The 15,871-nt window shown below is 43.4% G+C and overlaps 1 protein-coding gene across 3 annotated transcripts in view; it reads left to right on the top strand.

Moving 5' to 3' along the window:
- The window catches only part of S100Z (S100 calcium binding protein Z), a 45,773-nt gene extending 37,111 nt beyond the window's left edge, over positions 1 to 8,662 (top strand). For 2 of the 3 annotated variants that reach the window (XM_058729156.1, XM_058729148.1), the window contains exons 2-4: positions 4,121 to 4,207; positions 4,731 to 5,337; positions 8,481 to 8,662. In XM_058729156.1, the coding sequence (XP_058585139.1) occupies positions 5,197 to 5,337; positions 8,481 to 8,639 (300 nt within the window). In that variant the 5' untranslated portion in view covers positions 4,121 to 4,207; positions 4,731 to 5,196 and the 3' untranslated portion in view covers positions 8,640 to 8,662. Of the gene's footprint in view, positions 1 to 4,120; positions 4,208 to 4,468; positions 5,338 to 8,480 lie in introns of those variants that run through there. The other variant, XM_058729157.1, reaches the window with a different exon arrangement.
- Positions 8,663 to 15,871: the final 7,209 nt, after the last annotated feature.

Genomic DNA, 15,871 nt, shown 5'->3' with positions numbered 1-15,871 from the left:
AGCCTGGGGGGCTGGGTGGTGTCCCAGTTAATATGATGGCCTATTTTTTTCACATATTTCCTTTCTTTTAGACTCCTGGGCCATGGCCCCACTTAAACCAACTCTCCTCTTTTTGCCTCCTACCTGTGGGTTTGTACTTTTTTCCTCCAAAATAGCCCTTACTTATAAACTCCCCCAGATCTGAAATTTCCATTTTTCTCATTCTTTGCACACCATCTTGGATGCACAATTATACCTTTTAGTCCTAAGAGTTATGACTCATGCCAGAGATTGAAAAGTAAAACTGTAATAATGAATAGAATATGTAAAGGGACTTAAACAGATGTGTCTTCCTTGCCTACCCTGGGATTTCATGTCACTTGTAAATTTGCGTTCCTAGCCTGACCGAGTCCTTTTGACATTATCTTTGTTTCTGAAAGGCTCCTGGAGGGTGGAGGTTGAGGCTGGCTTACATCACAGATAAGCCCGCTGAAGGGCCAAGAGTCTTACACAATTTCAAGCGCATTCTGGGAATGAGAGTGTTTCCAGATGCAGTCCTACAGCCTGACGCTAAGGGGCAGCATGTACCAAAAGAAATATCTAGGTCTGCTAAAACCAAGCAGAAACCAAGTAGAAACCACCTTGTTTCTAAATCCCAAGAGCAAAGAAGACGGAGGTCACATTCTCATCTCTCGAATCAGATTATAGCATGACAATTTTACATATATATTCTATTAACAGTTTTGCCTGCCATCTGAATTCTCCAAGTAAATTCATTTGTGGTTGAATATGATTTAAATATACTACTGCTGAGACATACGTGCTCTGTAAGACTTAGTGCATTTATTAACTTTAGCAACTTAATCTGAAAGTATTTAATTCCAAATTCAAACTGCTTATATTATTTGAAATGACTATTTTCTGTCTCTCCCTTTGATGAAACAAAAGTTTTTTATATGAAGTAAAGGCAATCAAATCTTTAGACAATTAAACTAGACAAGGTTGAAATCTTTGAAGATCTTAGTTTCTCACTATGGGTCCTTTGCTCATTAATCCATCCACCAGCAAAGATTTCTGAGCATTTCCCTCCTATTGTTGGAATTGGTGCTAACATTTCAGAGATGAACCAGATATCAAATCTGCCATCAAAGGACTCATTCATGGTCCGTAGAGTGGAGACTATATGAGCAGGCTCAGAAAAAAAGTGATTACAGGAATGTGTGCTAAATGAAATGATAAAAACGATAAAGAGATGCTCCAGTGGATAAGAAGACAGGTGGGCATCTACCCAAGGTGGGAGGTTCAAAGTTGGGAAAGCGCTGGAAAACTTCCAAGAGGAGATATTTGAACTAAGCTTCAAAGAATAGACACAATGAGCTTTCCAGAATGTGCCAAGGCAAGGAAGAATGAGAGCACAGCATTTTGGTCAGTTTTTAGGCAAGGTGGGACTTTTGACCGCACAGGGGTGAGGGCCGTGATTTGTGCTTTTGCTAAACTGGTCTGACAGCAGAATGGAAATGGGAATGGAGAACAGAAAGGAAGCTACCTCTGTTTTGGTAATAGAGATCAAAATTATGAAGTCCCAAGGTGGGGAAGAATGGAGAGAAATGGGCGAGATCAACTGGTATTTAAAAATAGTGACAGAAGTGGCACATGGGTGGCTCAGTCGGTTAAGCATCCGACTTCAGCTCAGGTCATGATCTTTCAGTTTGTGTGTTCAAGCCCCGCATCCGGCTCTGCAGTAACATCCGGGAGCCTTGAGCCTGCTTGGGATTCTGTGTCTCCCTCTCTATCTGCCCCTCCCCAGCTTGTGCTCTCGCTCTCTCTTGCTCACTCTCTCTCTCAAAAATAAATAAACATTAAAAACAAACAAACAAAAAAAATGCTTTCCTTGGGGGGAGAGGCAGGATCATGATGCTGAGAAGCGCAGACCCCCTTGCTTCAGCTCTCACCTCTGCCACAAGCTGTGTGATCCTGGGGTAGTTAGTTACCACAGTCTGTTTCCCCATCTGTATAAATGGGATAACGTAGTACCTACTTAACAGAAAGTATTACATGAGTTCAAATATGTGCCTGCCACATAGTAAGTGCTATGTATGTGTCAGCTGCTTGCTATTATCCTTAAAGGAAAAAAAAAAAAAATATATATATATATATATATATACACACACACACACACACAATTTATATAAGATACATATTATATATGTACCCTTACAAATAAATGTACATGATAGTCTCAATATGTGGTACGCCTTGTTTTTTTCACTTAACGTATCTTAGAAATCTTTTTTAAATTTTTTTTAATGTTTATTTTTCAGAGAGAGAGAGAGACAGAGAGAGACACAGCATGATCGGGGGAGGGGCAGAGAGAGGGAGACACAGAATCCAAAGCAGGCTCCAGGCTCTGAGCTGTCAGCGCAGAGCCTGATGTGGGGCTTGAACCCACAAGCTGTGAGAGCATGACCTGAGGTGAAGCAGACACTTAACCAACTGAGTCACCCAGGTGCCCCTGGAAATCCTTTTATATCACTACATGGATCTATCCCAATCTTCACTAAAGTTTCATATTATTCCACTGGATGAATGTACCTACATATATTCAAATATTTATCAGGCATTTTGGTTACACCAGGCCCTGTGTAAACGTGACAGATAAACCTTGCCCTTGGTGCAAATCTTGTTATTTTTATTGGGGTTGTGTTGCATACATAGAATTCAGAAAACATTGGCAGCTTTTTTATTTTGGGTCTTCCTACACAAGAACATTGTAAGAAATGATTCTCACCTGAGTGTTGTCAAGTAATTTGTATCAGTTATTATAACAATATAATATAACATAATATATAATAATATATAATAATAATGCCATAGTATAACTAATACAAGTGATATATTATGTGCTTAAGTACTTGCTTTTTTCTTTTTTTTAAATTTTTTTTAATGTTTATTTTTGAGAGACAGAAAGAGAGAGGGAGACAGAGCACGAGCAGGAGAGGGGCAGAGAGAAAAAGACATACACACAGAATCCGAAGCAGGCTCCAGGCTCTGAGCTGTCAGCCCAGAGCCCAACACGGGGTTGAACCCACAAACCGTGAGATCATGACCTGATCCGAAGTCAGACACTTAACCAAGTCAGCCACCCAGGCACCCCTCACCCAGGAAAGTGTTAATGGAGAGGGACAAGAGTGGGGAATGGTGGAGAGAGAAATTTACTTTTATTTCATACTCTTGAGTATTGAAAATATTATGATTTTAGCACATGTGACATTCTTTTAATAATAAAACACTAGTTTAAAAATATTTTTGAAAATTGGACTTTAGGTATCTATTTAGCGAGAACATCCCCGGGGGAGCTCCAGGGAGGTTTCAGTGGAGTGTGTGGGTGGTAAGAGGGAGGGGGATGGGCTGGCAGAGGCTCCGTCCCAACAGGCTTGTTGAAAGGAAATATAAATACTGCTTTTTATATAATTTAATTTCAGTCTTGAGAAGACAGGCAGTGTTTAAAAGCACAGTAGCCAATTTCTGGCTTTAGTTTTTCTTTTTTCTCTGAGTTTTCTGACTTGGAATCCTGCCTCACGTGGTTTCTTACAGACACAGCTGCTCTGGGCTTTTGTTCTTTCTCTTTCCTTCTTTGCTTCCTTGAAAGCGAGCGAGAGCAGGGGAGGAGCAGAGAGAGAGGTTATGAAGCAGGCACCGCAGGCACCGTGCTCAGGGCAGAACCCACTTGGGGCTCAGTCTCACACACCTTGAGATCATGACCTGAGCGGAAATCAAGAATCAGTTGCTTAACTGATTCAACCACCCAGGCACTCCTGGGATTTTTTTCGGTTTCAGTCCTTTGACTCGGTAATACAATCTTATAACTGAAAAAGTTAGATCAGCTGAAAATGTATAAATAAGAACTCTTATTCCCAGCCACTCTGTCCCACCCTCTTTCCCCTAACTCCTTATAGCTACCACTTCTATTTCTTATACATCTTTTCAGTGACTCCTTGGGCAAATGCCAGTATATATGCATATATATTTGTGTAATTTGTGGGGTTTTTTTCTTTTGTTACACAGCTGGGATTGCTTTGTTCCCTTCTAACTTGGCTTATGGAGAGCTTCCTCATTCTCTCTCTCTCCTTTTTTTTTACAGCTATACAAGCATCCATTGGATTCGTTTAACTAGTCTGCTCTGTTTATTCCCTTGACCTTGCTCTTGGCCCTGCTAAGGAGTCTACAGGTTTGAACCAGTGTTTCTTCTTTTCTCCTCTATTTTTTTTTTAATTTTTTTTTTAACATTTATTTATTTTTGAGACAGAGAGAGACAGAGCATGAACGGGGGAGGGTCAGAGAGAGGGAGACACAGAATCTGAAACAGGCTCCAGGCTCTGAGCTGTCAGCACAGAGCCTGACGCGGGGCTTGAACTCACGGACCGCGAGATCATGACCTGAGCCGAAGTCGGCCGCTTAACCGACTGAGCCACCCAGGCGCCCCTCTCCTCTATTTTTAAAGCTCTTCCCGGGCACCAACTTCCTAGCACCTGAATGTGAGTTTTACCCATATTCTCCACAGGGAGGGTACTGAAGGCTTCCTCTTTGCCTCTCATTGGCCTTCTCATCTAACGCTCACTGGGCACAGGCCCTACCTTGAGGGCCCTCGGGGCAACAGAGCACACCTGTTCCTTCTGACGATTAAAAACAGACCGAGAGGCCCTTCCATTTGAACCTCTCCTTGCTGGTAATTTTTGTCTTCTGGGGAACAGGCGTGCCTAGGTGGAACCCGGATTTAAAGACTAGAGTTTAATGATAAACACCTGTTGCCGAGTTGTGCCCTGGGGGAACAGGTACGGAATTGGGTATTTTCTTCATCTTCTATTTATTTTTAATCTACGTTTGATTTATTTTTTTTAAATCTGTGTTTTAATATCGACCGAATTTGTGTCTGATTGCTAACTTGTGAACCCACTGGAACTGCTAGCGTTGGGGGGAGTGGAGATTGGGGAGGAGAAAACTCACCTGCACAGGTCTCCTCGCAGCCTGCCCCAGATGCACAGACGCTTTAACTGAAGAGCATTATGGCCTAGCGAGCGTCCCCCGTGGGGCGGGAGGATTGGGGGAGGCAGCATTCTGTTCTCATGCATGGGTTGATGCTTCCCCATCTGCTTCTTTTGAACAAGTGTTTTTTCCCCCCGAGTGTGGTGGCCAGTCCCTGGAAGTGATCAGGTTAACATGCCCACTCAGCTGGAGATTGCCATGAACATCATGATTAGAATCTTCCACCAGTACTCCTGCAAGGAAGGGGACAGATTCAAGCTCAACAAGGGGGAACTGAAAATGCTCCTGCAGCAAGAGCTCACGGAATTCCTCTCGGTGAGTGCCAGCTTACACATGCAAGGGTAACCCGTGCTTACGGTCTCCTACCACTCTGCCACAAACAGTGCGATTGATTTTGTTTTTTTTTTTTTAATATTTATTTATTTTTGAGACGAAGAGACAGAGAGAGAGCACTGGGGAGGGACAGAGACAGGGAGACCGAGGACCTGAAGCGGTCTCTGTGCTGACAGCAGTGAGCCCAATGCCGGGCTCGAACTCAGGAACCTTGAGATCATGACCGGATCCGAAGTTGGCAGCTCAACCAACTGAGCCCCCGAGGTGCCCCTAAACAGTGAAGTTTGCACTGAGATTCAAAAGCCAGGCAAGCAAACGGTAGAGACCTTGGTTTTCTGTGTACTGTCAATTCCTGAACAACACAGGTTTAGGCTGCGTGGGTCCTCTTCTCTGTGGATCTTTTACAATGCAATCCTCCTGTAAGTGTATTTTCTCTTACGATTTTCTTTTTTTTTTCTTTTTATTTTAAAAAACAATTTTTTTTAACGTTGATTTATTTATGAGACAGGGAGAGACAGCATGAACGGGGGAGGGTCAGAGAGAGAGGGAGACACAGAATTTGAAACAGGCTCCAGGCTCTGAGCTGTCAGCACAGAGCCCGATGCAGGGCTTGAACTCACGGACCGCGAGATCATGACCTGAGCTGAAGTCGGCCACTTAACCGACCCAGCCACCCAGGCGCCCCTCTTACCATTATCTTAATAACGTTTCTCTCCTCTAGCTCTCTTATTGTAAGAGTACAGTATATAATACCTATCACATACAAAATATGTGTTAATCTACTGTTGATGTTATCAGTAAGCCTCCTGTCCTCAGCAGGCTATTAGCAGTGAAGCATTTGGGAGGTCACAACTTTGTGGGGAGTCGAAAGTTGCACACAGATTTTCATGTCTTTAGGAGGGGTGGGCCTCCCTAACCCCTGTGTTGCTGGAGAGTCGGCTGGATGTAGGCATGAACCCTTCTCCATATCGCCTGTGGCTAGGGTTTCCCAGGGTTGTAAATGATATTTAGGCTTTCCTCAATTATTCAACATTCCTGGGCAGCAAAGAAGCAGCTAGTTTTACCAGGAGTTTTGGTTATAACGAGTGGCCCTAGTTACCCCTGGGGCTTTGTCTAGTTGTCTATAAAATTAATATTGTGTTTTATGCCAGAAATGAAGCCCGGAGGACTTCACGCTGTGGTGACAAATACTTAGCTTTGTCAGGAAGCAGAGGCTGATTCTGGGTGACAGAAAGGGTGTGTCTGGCCAGTGACCAGTTGGGTAGCAAAGAGATTCACATCTCAAAATAGCCAGGAGTTAATAAATCTACACGTAAATAAAGGCTTACAATGAAGTGTTTGGGGGCTCTTCCCTTCTGAGGAAAACGCTTTACTCTGATGTTTAAGGGGCTGCCTTGAATTGACTGGAGCACAACGTGCTGCCCTGGCGTGATGTTATTTGTCCAAATCCTGTATTAAGACTCTAGTGTTTGTAATCACAACACTCTTTTCTCCTCTGCCCTCTTTAGGAAAACCTTAAAGTCAAATTTTTTTCAGGGGCACCTGGGTGGCTCAGCCGGTTAAGTCAGCTCAGGTCATGATCTCACGGTTTACGAGTTTGAGCCCCACATCGGGCTCTGTGCTAACAGCTCAGAGCCCGGAAACTGCTTCAGATTCTGTGTCTCTTTGTCTCTCTGCCCTTCCCCTACTCTCTCTCTGTCTTTCTGTCTCTGTCTCTCTCAAAAATAAATAAACATTAAAAAAATTTTTTTAAATACTTTTTTAAGTAATCACTATGCCCAGTGTGGGGTTTGAACTCATGACCCTGAGATCAAGAGTCACATGCTCTACTGACTGAGCCAGCCACGCACCCCTAAAGTAAAAAAAAATTAACATAGTAATTCTTTAAAAACAATTTTTTTAAGTTTATTTATTTATTTTGAGAGAGACGGAGACAGCCTGAGGTGGGGAAAGGCAGAGAGAGAGAGAGAGAGAGAGAGAGAGAGAGAGAGAGAGAGAGAATCCCAAGCAGCCTCCTTGCTGCCAGCCTAGAGCCTGACTTGGGTTTGAACTCTCCAAACCATGAGATCATGACCTGAGTCAAAACCAAGAATCAGACGCTTCACTGACTGAGCCACCCAGGCGCCCCTAACACTGTAATTCTTCACAGTATACCTTTTTAGTGATTTTAGGAGTCCCCAGGAACTTAAAAAAATTTTTTTTCAAATTCTGGTCCCACCTTGTGTTCCACACTGACGATGCAGAGACAGACTGCTTGGGATTCTCTCTCTCTCCCTCTCTCTCTGCTCCTCCCCTGCTCTCCCCACCCCCCCCCCCCTAAAAAGAAATAAATAAACTTAAAATTTTTTCTCATCAACTACCAATCATAGGACAAGTGAGTGCTTCCTAGGCCCACCCTTTCTGGACCCTGACCCCTCTATGGGCTCCTTGTTGTACTTTGCACCCCTAACATGCAGTCCTCCTTACAAGATGTTTACTTTATCAGGTGCCTCTTTTGTGTGTGTCTGTCAAGTGTTGTGCTGTCAGATAAAATATTGTACTTCCCACGCAGTATTTGGGACATACTTACAAAATTACTTATTGTTCATCTGAAATTCACATTTAACTGGCTGTCCTATACTTTTATTTACTAAATCTAGCAACCTGGTGTTGAAGTACGCCCCAACTTTGTGGGGAGATATTTTCCTCATTTTATAGATAAGGAAATTAAAAAATGTTAAGTGGTTTGCTCACCGTCGCATTGTTGGTAAATGGTAGAGCCACTTACTAGCCCCTTTTGGCTTTAAAGCCTGCTTTGTTCCATGTCTCCTGTTCTGGCCCTCAACCTTTGAAGTTGCGTAAATGCATTTTCAGGATCAACAGCTCACTCTGATGCTGTTTGCTCTTCTCGGTGTGAATTATATGGCCTGAGCCAGAATTATATGGCCAGAATTATATGGCCCTGGGGCAGAAGGCTAGACTCATTTAGAATCGGTGCTTGCTTTAAATCTACCTGCAAATGGGCTCTTGGAAATTGCCCTTAGATTCTGAAATGGAAATTACAACTTTAGTGTAAATAAAAGGACAATGCAATTTCATTATGAACCTCAAAGCCTGGGAGTTAGTAACGTTCTCTTTCCTTTTAGTGCCAGAAGGATCCCCAGTTGGTTGATAAGATAATGCAGGACCTGGATGCCAATAAGGACAACGAAGTGGATTTTAATGAATTCGTGGTCATGGTGGCAGCTCTGACAGTTGCTTGTAACGATTACTTTGTGGAACAACTGAAGAAGAAAGGAAAGTAAAGATAAGTAGTAAGCTGACCTAAGGGCAGAAATCTATCCATAGTTATTTGCTTCCTGTTCATCTGCAGTCTTCAGACCTATAGTTATAGTAATGCCATTAATAGAAATAATATACATATAACTAATTGCTAGCATTATTAAATGGTGTGTACCTGAATATATTGGTTTAAATATTCCAAATCTTATAGGCCCTGCTCGAAATCTTCCTGTCCCATTAAGGATGTTGTATGCCTTTTGTGTCAAAGAGCAAGCGTCACAAAATTTCACCACTCCCAAATGAGACGAAAGCTTAGCACACTTCTAAGAGACACTTCTCACCCTGAAATTGTATCTGGAACTTCTTATCCCGTGAATGAAAAGAGGTGGCTCTCCCACACTCTGGTGATTCTGCTTCACATGGAAGAAGCTGCGCAGGTCTGTAAGCAGAAAGGCTGATGAACAGAAGGGCTGGCTTTGTCGGTGAGATAGGTCAGGAGAGGGCGCCATATTCAGAGCTAGGTATTCAAGCCACAAGAGCTGAAGCCAGCAGCTCTTGAAGGCTGGTGTGTAAGTACCTTCCTTTGCTCCTTGGGTCCCCTAATTCTGGGGTACGTATTTTACACCACTTCCCAGGGCTTCTCCTGGGGCTAAGCTTCAGTTGCCTGCCCTGGGAGGCTGGCTTCATGTCACATCTTCTCTGGCCTACCTCCTTTTCTTTGTCTCACTACACACGCCCACCCTGTGTCTCTGCCCCTCTCAAATAACTGACTCGCATGCAAATCCTTGGCTCACCATCTGCTCGGGGGAACCTAGACTGTGGCAGATCCCTCGGAGAATTTTAGAAAGAAAATGGTGGGTTGTGTGTGGAAACACTTACCCTGGCTGCTGTTTGAAGAAAGGGCTATAGAGAGGGCCAGTGTGGAAGAGAGAGACTAGTTAGGAGGCCGTTCTTTGTTCTGAGTGAGAGACGATGGTGTCCCAGGCCAGGATTCGAGCAATGGAGATCAATTTGTTAAGTGTTTTGGATGTGGGAGTGATAGGACGTGCCAATGGACTGGTGAGGAAGGGGCAGAAAAGAGAGCACCGCAGGGCAATAGAGCACTCACTGCTCTTGCCTATCCTATGAATGTTCTCCCTTTCTTCCATTTTGTTAGGGCCCTGATTTGTGTGGGCTAGTAATCAATGTTCCCAGCTAAAAAAGCTGTATTTCCCAGTGTCCCTTGCAGCTGAGGTGGAGCTTGTAACACAGTTCTGGACAATGGGACTCAAGCAGAAGTCTCCTGGGAATTTTGCTATTTCCATACAGGTTCTATACCTTCACCTTGTTAATTCGTTCCTTGTCTTTCCGTTGGAATGTAGATGTGAGGCTGGAAGTGAGGCTGCCAGCTTGCAACCATGAGGATAGTGAAGAAAAAGATAAAAGGAGTTGGGACATTGTTGTCATTGAGGAGGCACTGCACAGCCCTGGTCTGCCTGTCTCTGGTCCTCCTATTGTGTGGAAAAAGAATGGCTGTTCTCTGGTTAAGCCGAATTCTGTACATGCAGCCAAACATAGTCTTTAATGTTTAGATTTTTGGTCAAGCAAAAGATGCGATTTACTAAATGGGAAAGACTGAGAGAGGAACAGCTTTAGTGTGGGGACATTGGGGAGAATAGCTCCATTTATTTATTTATTTTTATTTTATTTTATTTTTTTATTTTTAAAATTTTTTTTCAATATATGAAATTTATTGTCAAATTGGTTTCCATACAACACCCAGTGCTCATCCCAAAAGGTGCCCTCCTCCATACCCATCACCCACCCTCCCCTCCCTCCCACCCAAATAGCTCCATTTAAAATGCCTACTGGACATCCAAGTGGAGATATTACACGGGCAGTTGGATAGATGATCCAGTCCAGAGCTCAGGGTAAGGAGTGGAATTAGAGATCCACATCTGGAAGTCATTAGCATCTAGATGATATTAAGCCATGGGCCTAGAGATCACTTAGGATGAGAATGTACGGAGGGAAGAAGAAATATCCAACAGTTGGCTGTCGGGAAAAAGAGAAGCCTGCAAATCATACAGCAGAGGCATGGCCAGGAAGACAGAAGGAAAACCAGGAGAGTATGGTGCCTCAGAAGCCTGGAGAAGAAAGTATTTGAAGAAGGAAAGAGGGCAAATCCACTGAGAGGAGAAGTTAAGATGACAGTGGAGAACTAGCCATTACATTTGCCATGGTAGAGATGATCGAAGACATCAGTGACCCTGATGAGAGTGGTTTTGCTTTGCAGTCTGGCAGACAGTAGACACTCAATAAACATTTGTTAAATAAATGAAAGAAACCGCCAATTGGCGATTTTCTAGTGCTAGGACCTGTCATTATTTTTTCTTTAAATAGAAAAATAGTTGGGGCGCCTGGGTGGCCCAGTCGGTGAAACATCCTACTCTTGATTTTGGCTCAGGTCATGATCTCACAGTTTGTGAGATGGAGCCCCAGGTCAGACTCTGCACAAATAGCAAGGACCCCTTGCTTGGGATTCTCACTCTCCCTCTCTCTGCCCCTCCCCCCACTTGCACACATGCATGTGCGTGCGCTCTCCCTCTCTCTCTCTCTCAAAAATAAATAAACATTAAAAAATAAACAAATAGAAGGGGTGTCCAGGTCCTCAGTCGGTTAAGCATCCAACTTTGGGCTCAGGTCATGGTCTCACGGTTTGTGGGTTCAAGCCCCTCATTGGGCTTTGTGCTGACGATGTGGAGCCTGCTTGGGATTTTCTCTTTCTCCTTTTTTTCTCTGTACCTCCCCTACTTGGTCCCTCTCTCTTTCAAAATAAATAAATAAACTTAAAAAAAAAAGAATAATGTTTTTGTCTCTCACAAACCAGTTCTGAGCAGACAGGACAGGGAGCTTTAGATGTCAGAGCATTCAAGAGAAGAAATGTATACTCTTAGTATTGACTCCTGTCTCTCAAAAGGTTGGGGAAAAATGAGAAGAAAAAAAATGAACCACATATTTCAGAGGGGCTCAGACTTTGTTCTTAGAAGATGGTACGCTACTTACACAAGAGAAGGTCTGAATAATTCTCAGGGGCTTTTAAACATTTCATTTTAATTTGGTTCGAAGTTTACAATCCTAAGATGGGTCACCAAAACATGAAAAGTAAATCCGAACTTTTCCTCACCTCCAATTCAAGAAAGGACGTTCTCAACATAGAGAAATAAATGAAGAAACAATGTTCATTTCATGCTCTTTCTAAAAATCGATTAAAAATAAGGAAAAGCAATTTATGTGTCAAATTAGATTTCAAGTGCATAAGATTACTTGATGCAGCAAAAGCTCTTTCCTAGTGAAGGCCAGGGTGGGCTTTCTCTTGTGTGTGTGTTAGGTATGTGCAGTACATTTGTAGGAGGCAAAACTGATCACTTCTGCTGCCTGTAGGCACTGGCTTTTGCATTTGTGGCCGTTTAAATCAACTTTAAACAATATTCCAGGGTCGTCTCTGCATTAGTACATTCTCATGTTTAACATTTACCCAGTGTGGTTATTAGAAGACAAGGTTTATGGGAGACAGCAGCCTAGGTCTCTTTGGGGCCCTGAGTTTGAGATGTGGCCAGCAATACAAATAGCTAGAAAGCAAACAAACAAACAAACAAACAAAAAACAACCAAAAGTAAAACAAAAACAAAACAAAACAAAAAAACGTACAAAATACCCCAAAACCTTAAGTTTTAATTAAAAACATTTTCTTTTTCCCCCAAGAAAAGGCTTTCCAGAGGCAGAAACCTGAAGTTGAGTCTTTGATAAAACAAAGAAATGGGAGAGTTAATTACAGGAAAAGAATTTGAGGGGTGCCTGGGTGGCTTAGTCCAATGAGTGCCCGACTTTAGCTCAGGTCATGATCTCACGGTTTGTGAGTTCGAGCCCCACATGGGGCTCACGGCTGTCACTGCAGAGCCCGCTTCGGATCCTATGTCCCCCTCTCTCTCTGCCCCTCCTCTGCTCATGATTTTGCTCTCAACAATGAATAAACATTAAAAAAAAGAGAGAATTTGGATGAAGTCCTGCAGGGTTGAAGAGGGCAATGCAGGTGGTCTGGTGCCCCCTAGCATGTAGGGGTGAGAAAGCAGGAGATGGGGCTGGAGAGGTAGACAGGACTCAGGATGGGAAAGGGCCTTTGGTGCTATTTTGAGAAATTTGAAATTCGTCTCATCTATCTATTTATCCATCTTTTTTTTTTTTAAGTCCAAGTTTGGTGTAGTAATGGTTTCAGTAGTAGAATTTACTGATTCATCACTTACATATAACACCCAGGGTTCATCCAAACAAGTGCCCTCCTTAATATCCATCACCTGTTTAACCCTTCCCCCCCACCTCTAGCAACCCTCAGTTTGTTCTCTGTATTTAAGAGTCTTTTATGGTTTGCCCTGAAAATTATCTTGACTATCATGGGAAACCATTCCACAGTTTTATGCATATTTTTTAAATTTAAAGCCATTTGTTTGTTTCTCAATACTCCCCTAAATTTTTTAAATCTTTGAAGCAGTGAATTTTGAACCTTAAGTTGACATTACACTCACCTGAGATATTATTAAAAATATATATGAGTAAGCTCCACCTCCCACAAAGATTCTGATTCAATTGGTCTGGAGATGGGGCCCAGGCATCAGCATTTTTTAAAGAGCATCAGTTGATTCTAAATGCAAACAGGGTTGAAAATCACTGCTTTTATGATGCCTCCTTAATCAGATCAACATCTGGCTGGGAAGTGTCTAGGACAGCAGCTGTTCCAACTTTAATGTGTAGGTGAATCACCTACGGATCTGATTCAGCTTTAGTATGTCTGGGCTGGAGCCTGAAATTGTGCATTTCTGACAAAGTCACAGGTGATGCTGATGGTGCTGATAGAAATGGTCTAGACTCTAGGGGGGAAGAGAAAAGAGTGAAGTGTCATTTTGAAAGCAAGCACCTGTCACATAGTTCTTTCTGGGGCGTATTCCCTTTGGAAGAATATAAGACCACACAGGCATTAGGCTCAGAGAGGGCCTGGGAGAAGAGAAGAGAGGTGGGAGAAACCAGGACAGAATATTCTCTAGGGCCCTGGGGGATGAGGGGGAGGGGGGAAAGGGTGCTACCTCAGGTCAAAGGTCTTGGGCAAGTTATTTAACTTCTTTTAGTCTCATTTTTCTGGTGAGTCTCAACTTGAGTGACTCATCTGCCTCAGAATCAACTAAAGGCATCTTGAACATTGGGATTCCCAGACCCTACAGCAGTCCTGGCGGATCAGAAGGGGATGGGGTGGGGAGAGCGGCATCCGCATTGATAGCAAGCCCTCTAGATGATTATTACACACCCTTGAGTGCAAGACCTCGGTCTCTGATGGTAAAATAAGATAGCAAGTGCCCAACACACAGTTAAGTGCCCAGTAAGTGATTGTGTGAAGATGAAAATGGTGGTAAGGGTGACAGGACAAACATCTCTGGTCCAGCTTAGAGTCCGCAGCTCATGGGTTTTATCCAACCTACTACCCTCTCAAGTTGGTGCCTGCCAGATGCCTGCCGTGGGAAAAGGCTATTTCCCCCCTTGACTTCTCCAGCTCTCTCAGAGAGCTTCCTTTCTTTTGTAAAACTTTTTTTAAGTGTTTATTTTTAAGAGAGAGAGAGAAGGAGATAGAACATGAGCAGAGGCGGGACAGAGAGAGAGAGGGAGGCACAGAATCCGAAGCGGCTCCAGGCTCTGAGCTGTCGGCACAGAGCCTGATGCGGGGCTCGAACTCACGAGCTGTGAGATCATGACCTGAGCTGAAGTCGGACGCTCAACTGACTGAGCCACCCAGGTGCCCTGAGAGTTTCCTTCCAAGAGGTGGACTGCTTTGCAGTCATTATGTTTTCAAAGAACATTTATTTTGACGGAGCTGTCTACTCTTGGATACCAACATTAATAGTTGATATCGTTTTCAATTGGATCTTTAAAAGTAGTGCTTCAGCATGAGTTTTTAAGGTTTAAAGTTTCTGTTTCTATAGCTAGGGCACAGGGGTGAAAAGCACCTGGCTCTGGGGGTCCCAAACATACCAGGTTGGGCCACTAGCTGCTGACAAAATGCTAAGTCAGAGTCACAAGTGGAGTGACTCCACCACAAGCGGTGGAGAAACAAGAGAGGAATTAATTTCAATGAAGCCAATGCCGGGAAGTCAAGGGAGTAGCTTCTGAAAGGCTGTCTCCAAAGTGCTGAAAATACTTTCCGGTTTATATAAGGAGAATGTGGGACAGGGGTTGGTGGGTACATGCCGGTGGGCAGTGAAGGTCAAACCAGTCATTGCCTTGGGGGTTGTCAAGCCAGCATGGTTTTACTGGCTGAAAGCAGTCCTTAATAAGAGAATAATTATAAGAGAACTTAATAAGATAATCAGAGAACTTAATTAGAAAGTTTGAGGTCAAAATGAAAGTCGTTAAAGCCCTCTTTCATTTCTACTTGCTATTTTTCATTTTCTTTAACCCAATCTGGAAGAGAAGGGCTCCCTTACAAAGGGAAGGTCTGAGATGGGGTGGAAAGCAACAGCTGCCTGGACACCACTTCCCTTCCTAGCTTTTTGTTTTCAAGAGCCCGAGCCACTGAGGCAATTATGTGAGGTGCCTACAAGGAAAATACATGTCAAGGGAAAGGAATTATCCCTAAGGAAAGGATTTCCTCTGAGACTAAAAGAAGACTTCCTGAGCTCTGGAGGAAAGGGAGAGGTTTGTGGTTTGTGAGGAGTGCAAGCCTCACAGTGTTCACGTGACCTCTCTCTAGGGGTCTCTTCTAATATCTAACCTTGTCTCCGCGTCCCCATCTTTGATATTTATCACTCCTGGAGGTGGGTGATCAGCTAAGTATGCACTCTGGGTTTCTACCGTCTCTTCTGAGTCTTCTAATGTGTTCTCCAACTTTCCTTTGGAATATAACATCTATTGTCTTGATACCTCAACCAGAATTCTAACTGGGTACATGTACCTTGAAAAAAGATTGGAAGGAAGCCCACTAAGGTGTTCACCATGATGGTGGCATTATAGGCAATTTTAATATTTTCTTTGTACTTCTGGGGAACCTAGGCGGCTCAGTTGGTTAAGGGTCAGACTTCTGCTCAGGTCATGATCTCATGGTTTGTGGGTTCGAATCCCTCATTGGGCTCTCTGCTTTGAGTACAGAGCCTGCTTCAGATCCTCTGTCCCTCTCTCTCTGCCCTTACCCCCCACTCTCTGTCTCAAAAAAAAGTCCTTAGAAATATTTTCTTTG

This window comes from Neofelis nebulosa, chromosome 1 (assembly GCF_028018385.1).
Source record: "Neofelis nebulosa isolate mNeoNeb1 chromosome 1, mNeoNeb1.pri, whole genome shotgun sequence".
Taxonomy (NCBI): Eukaryota; Metazoa; Chordata; class Mammalia; order Carnivora; family Felidae; genus Neofelis; species Neofelis nebulosa.
This window is presented reverse-complemented; position numbering and strand designations above follow the sequence as displayed.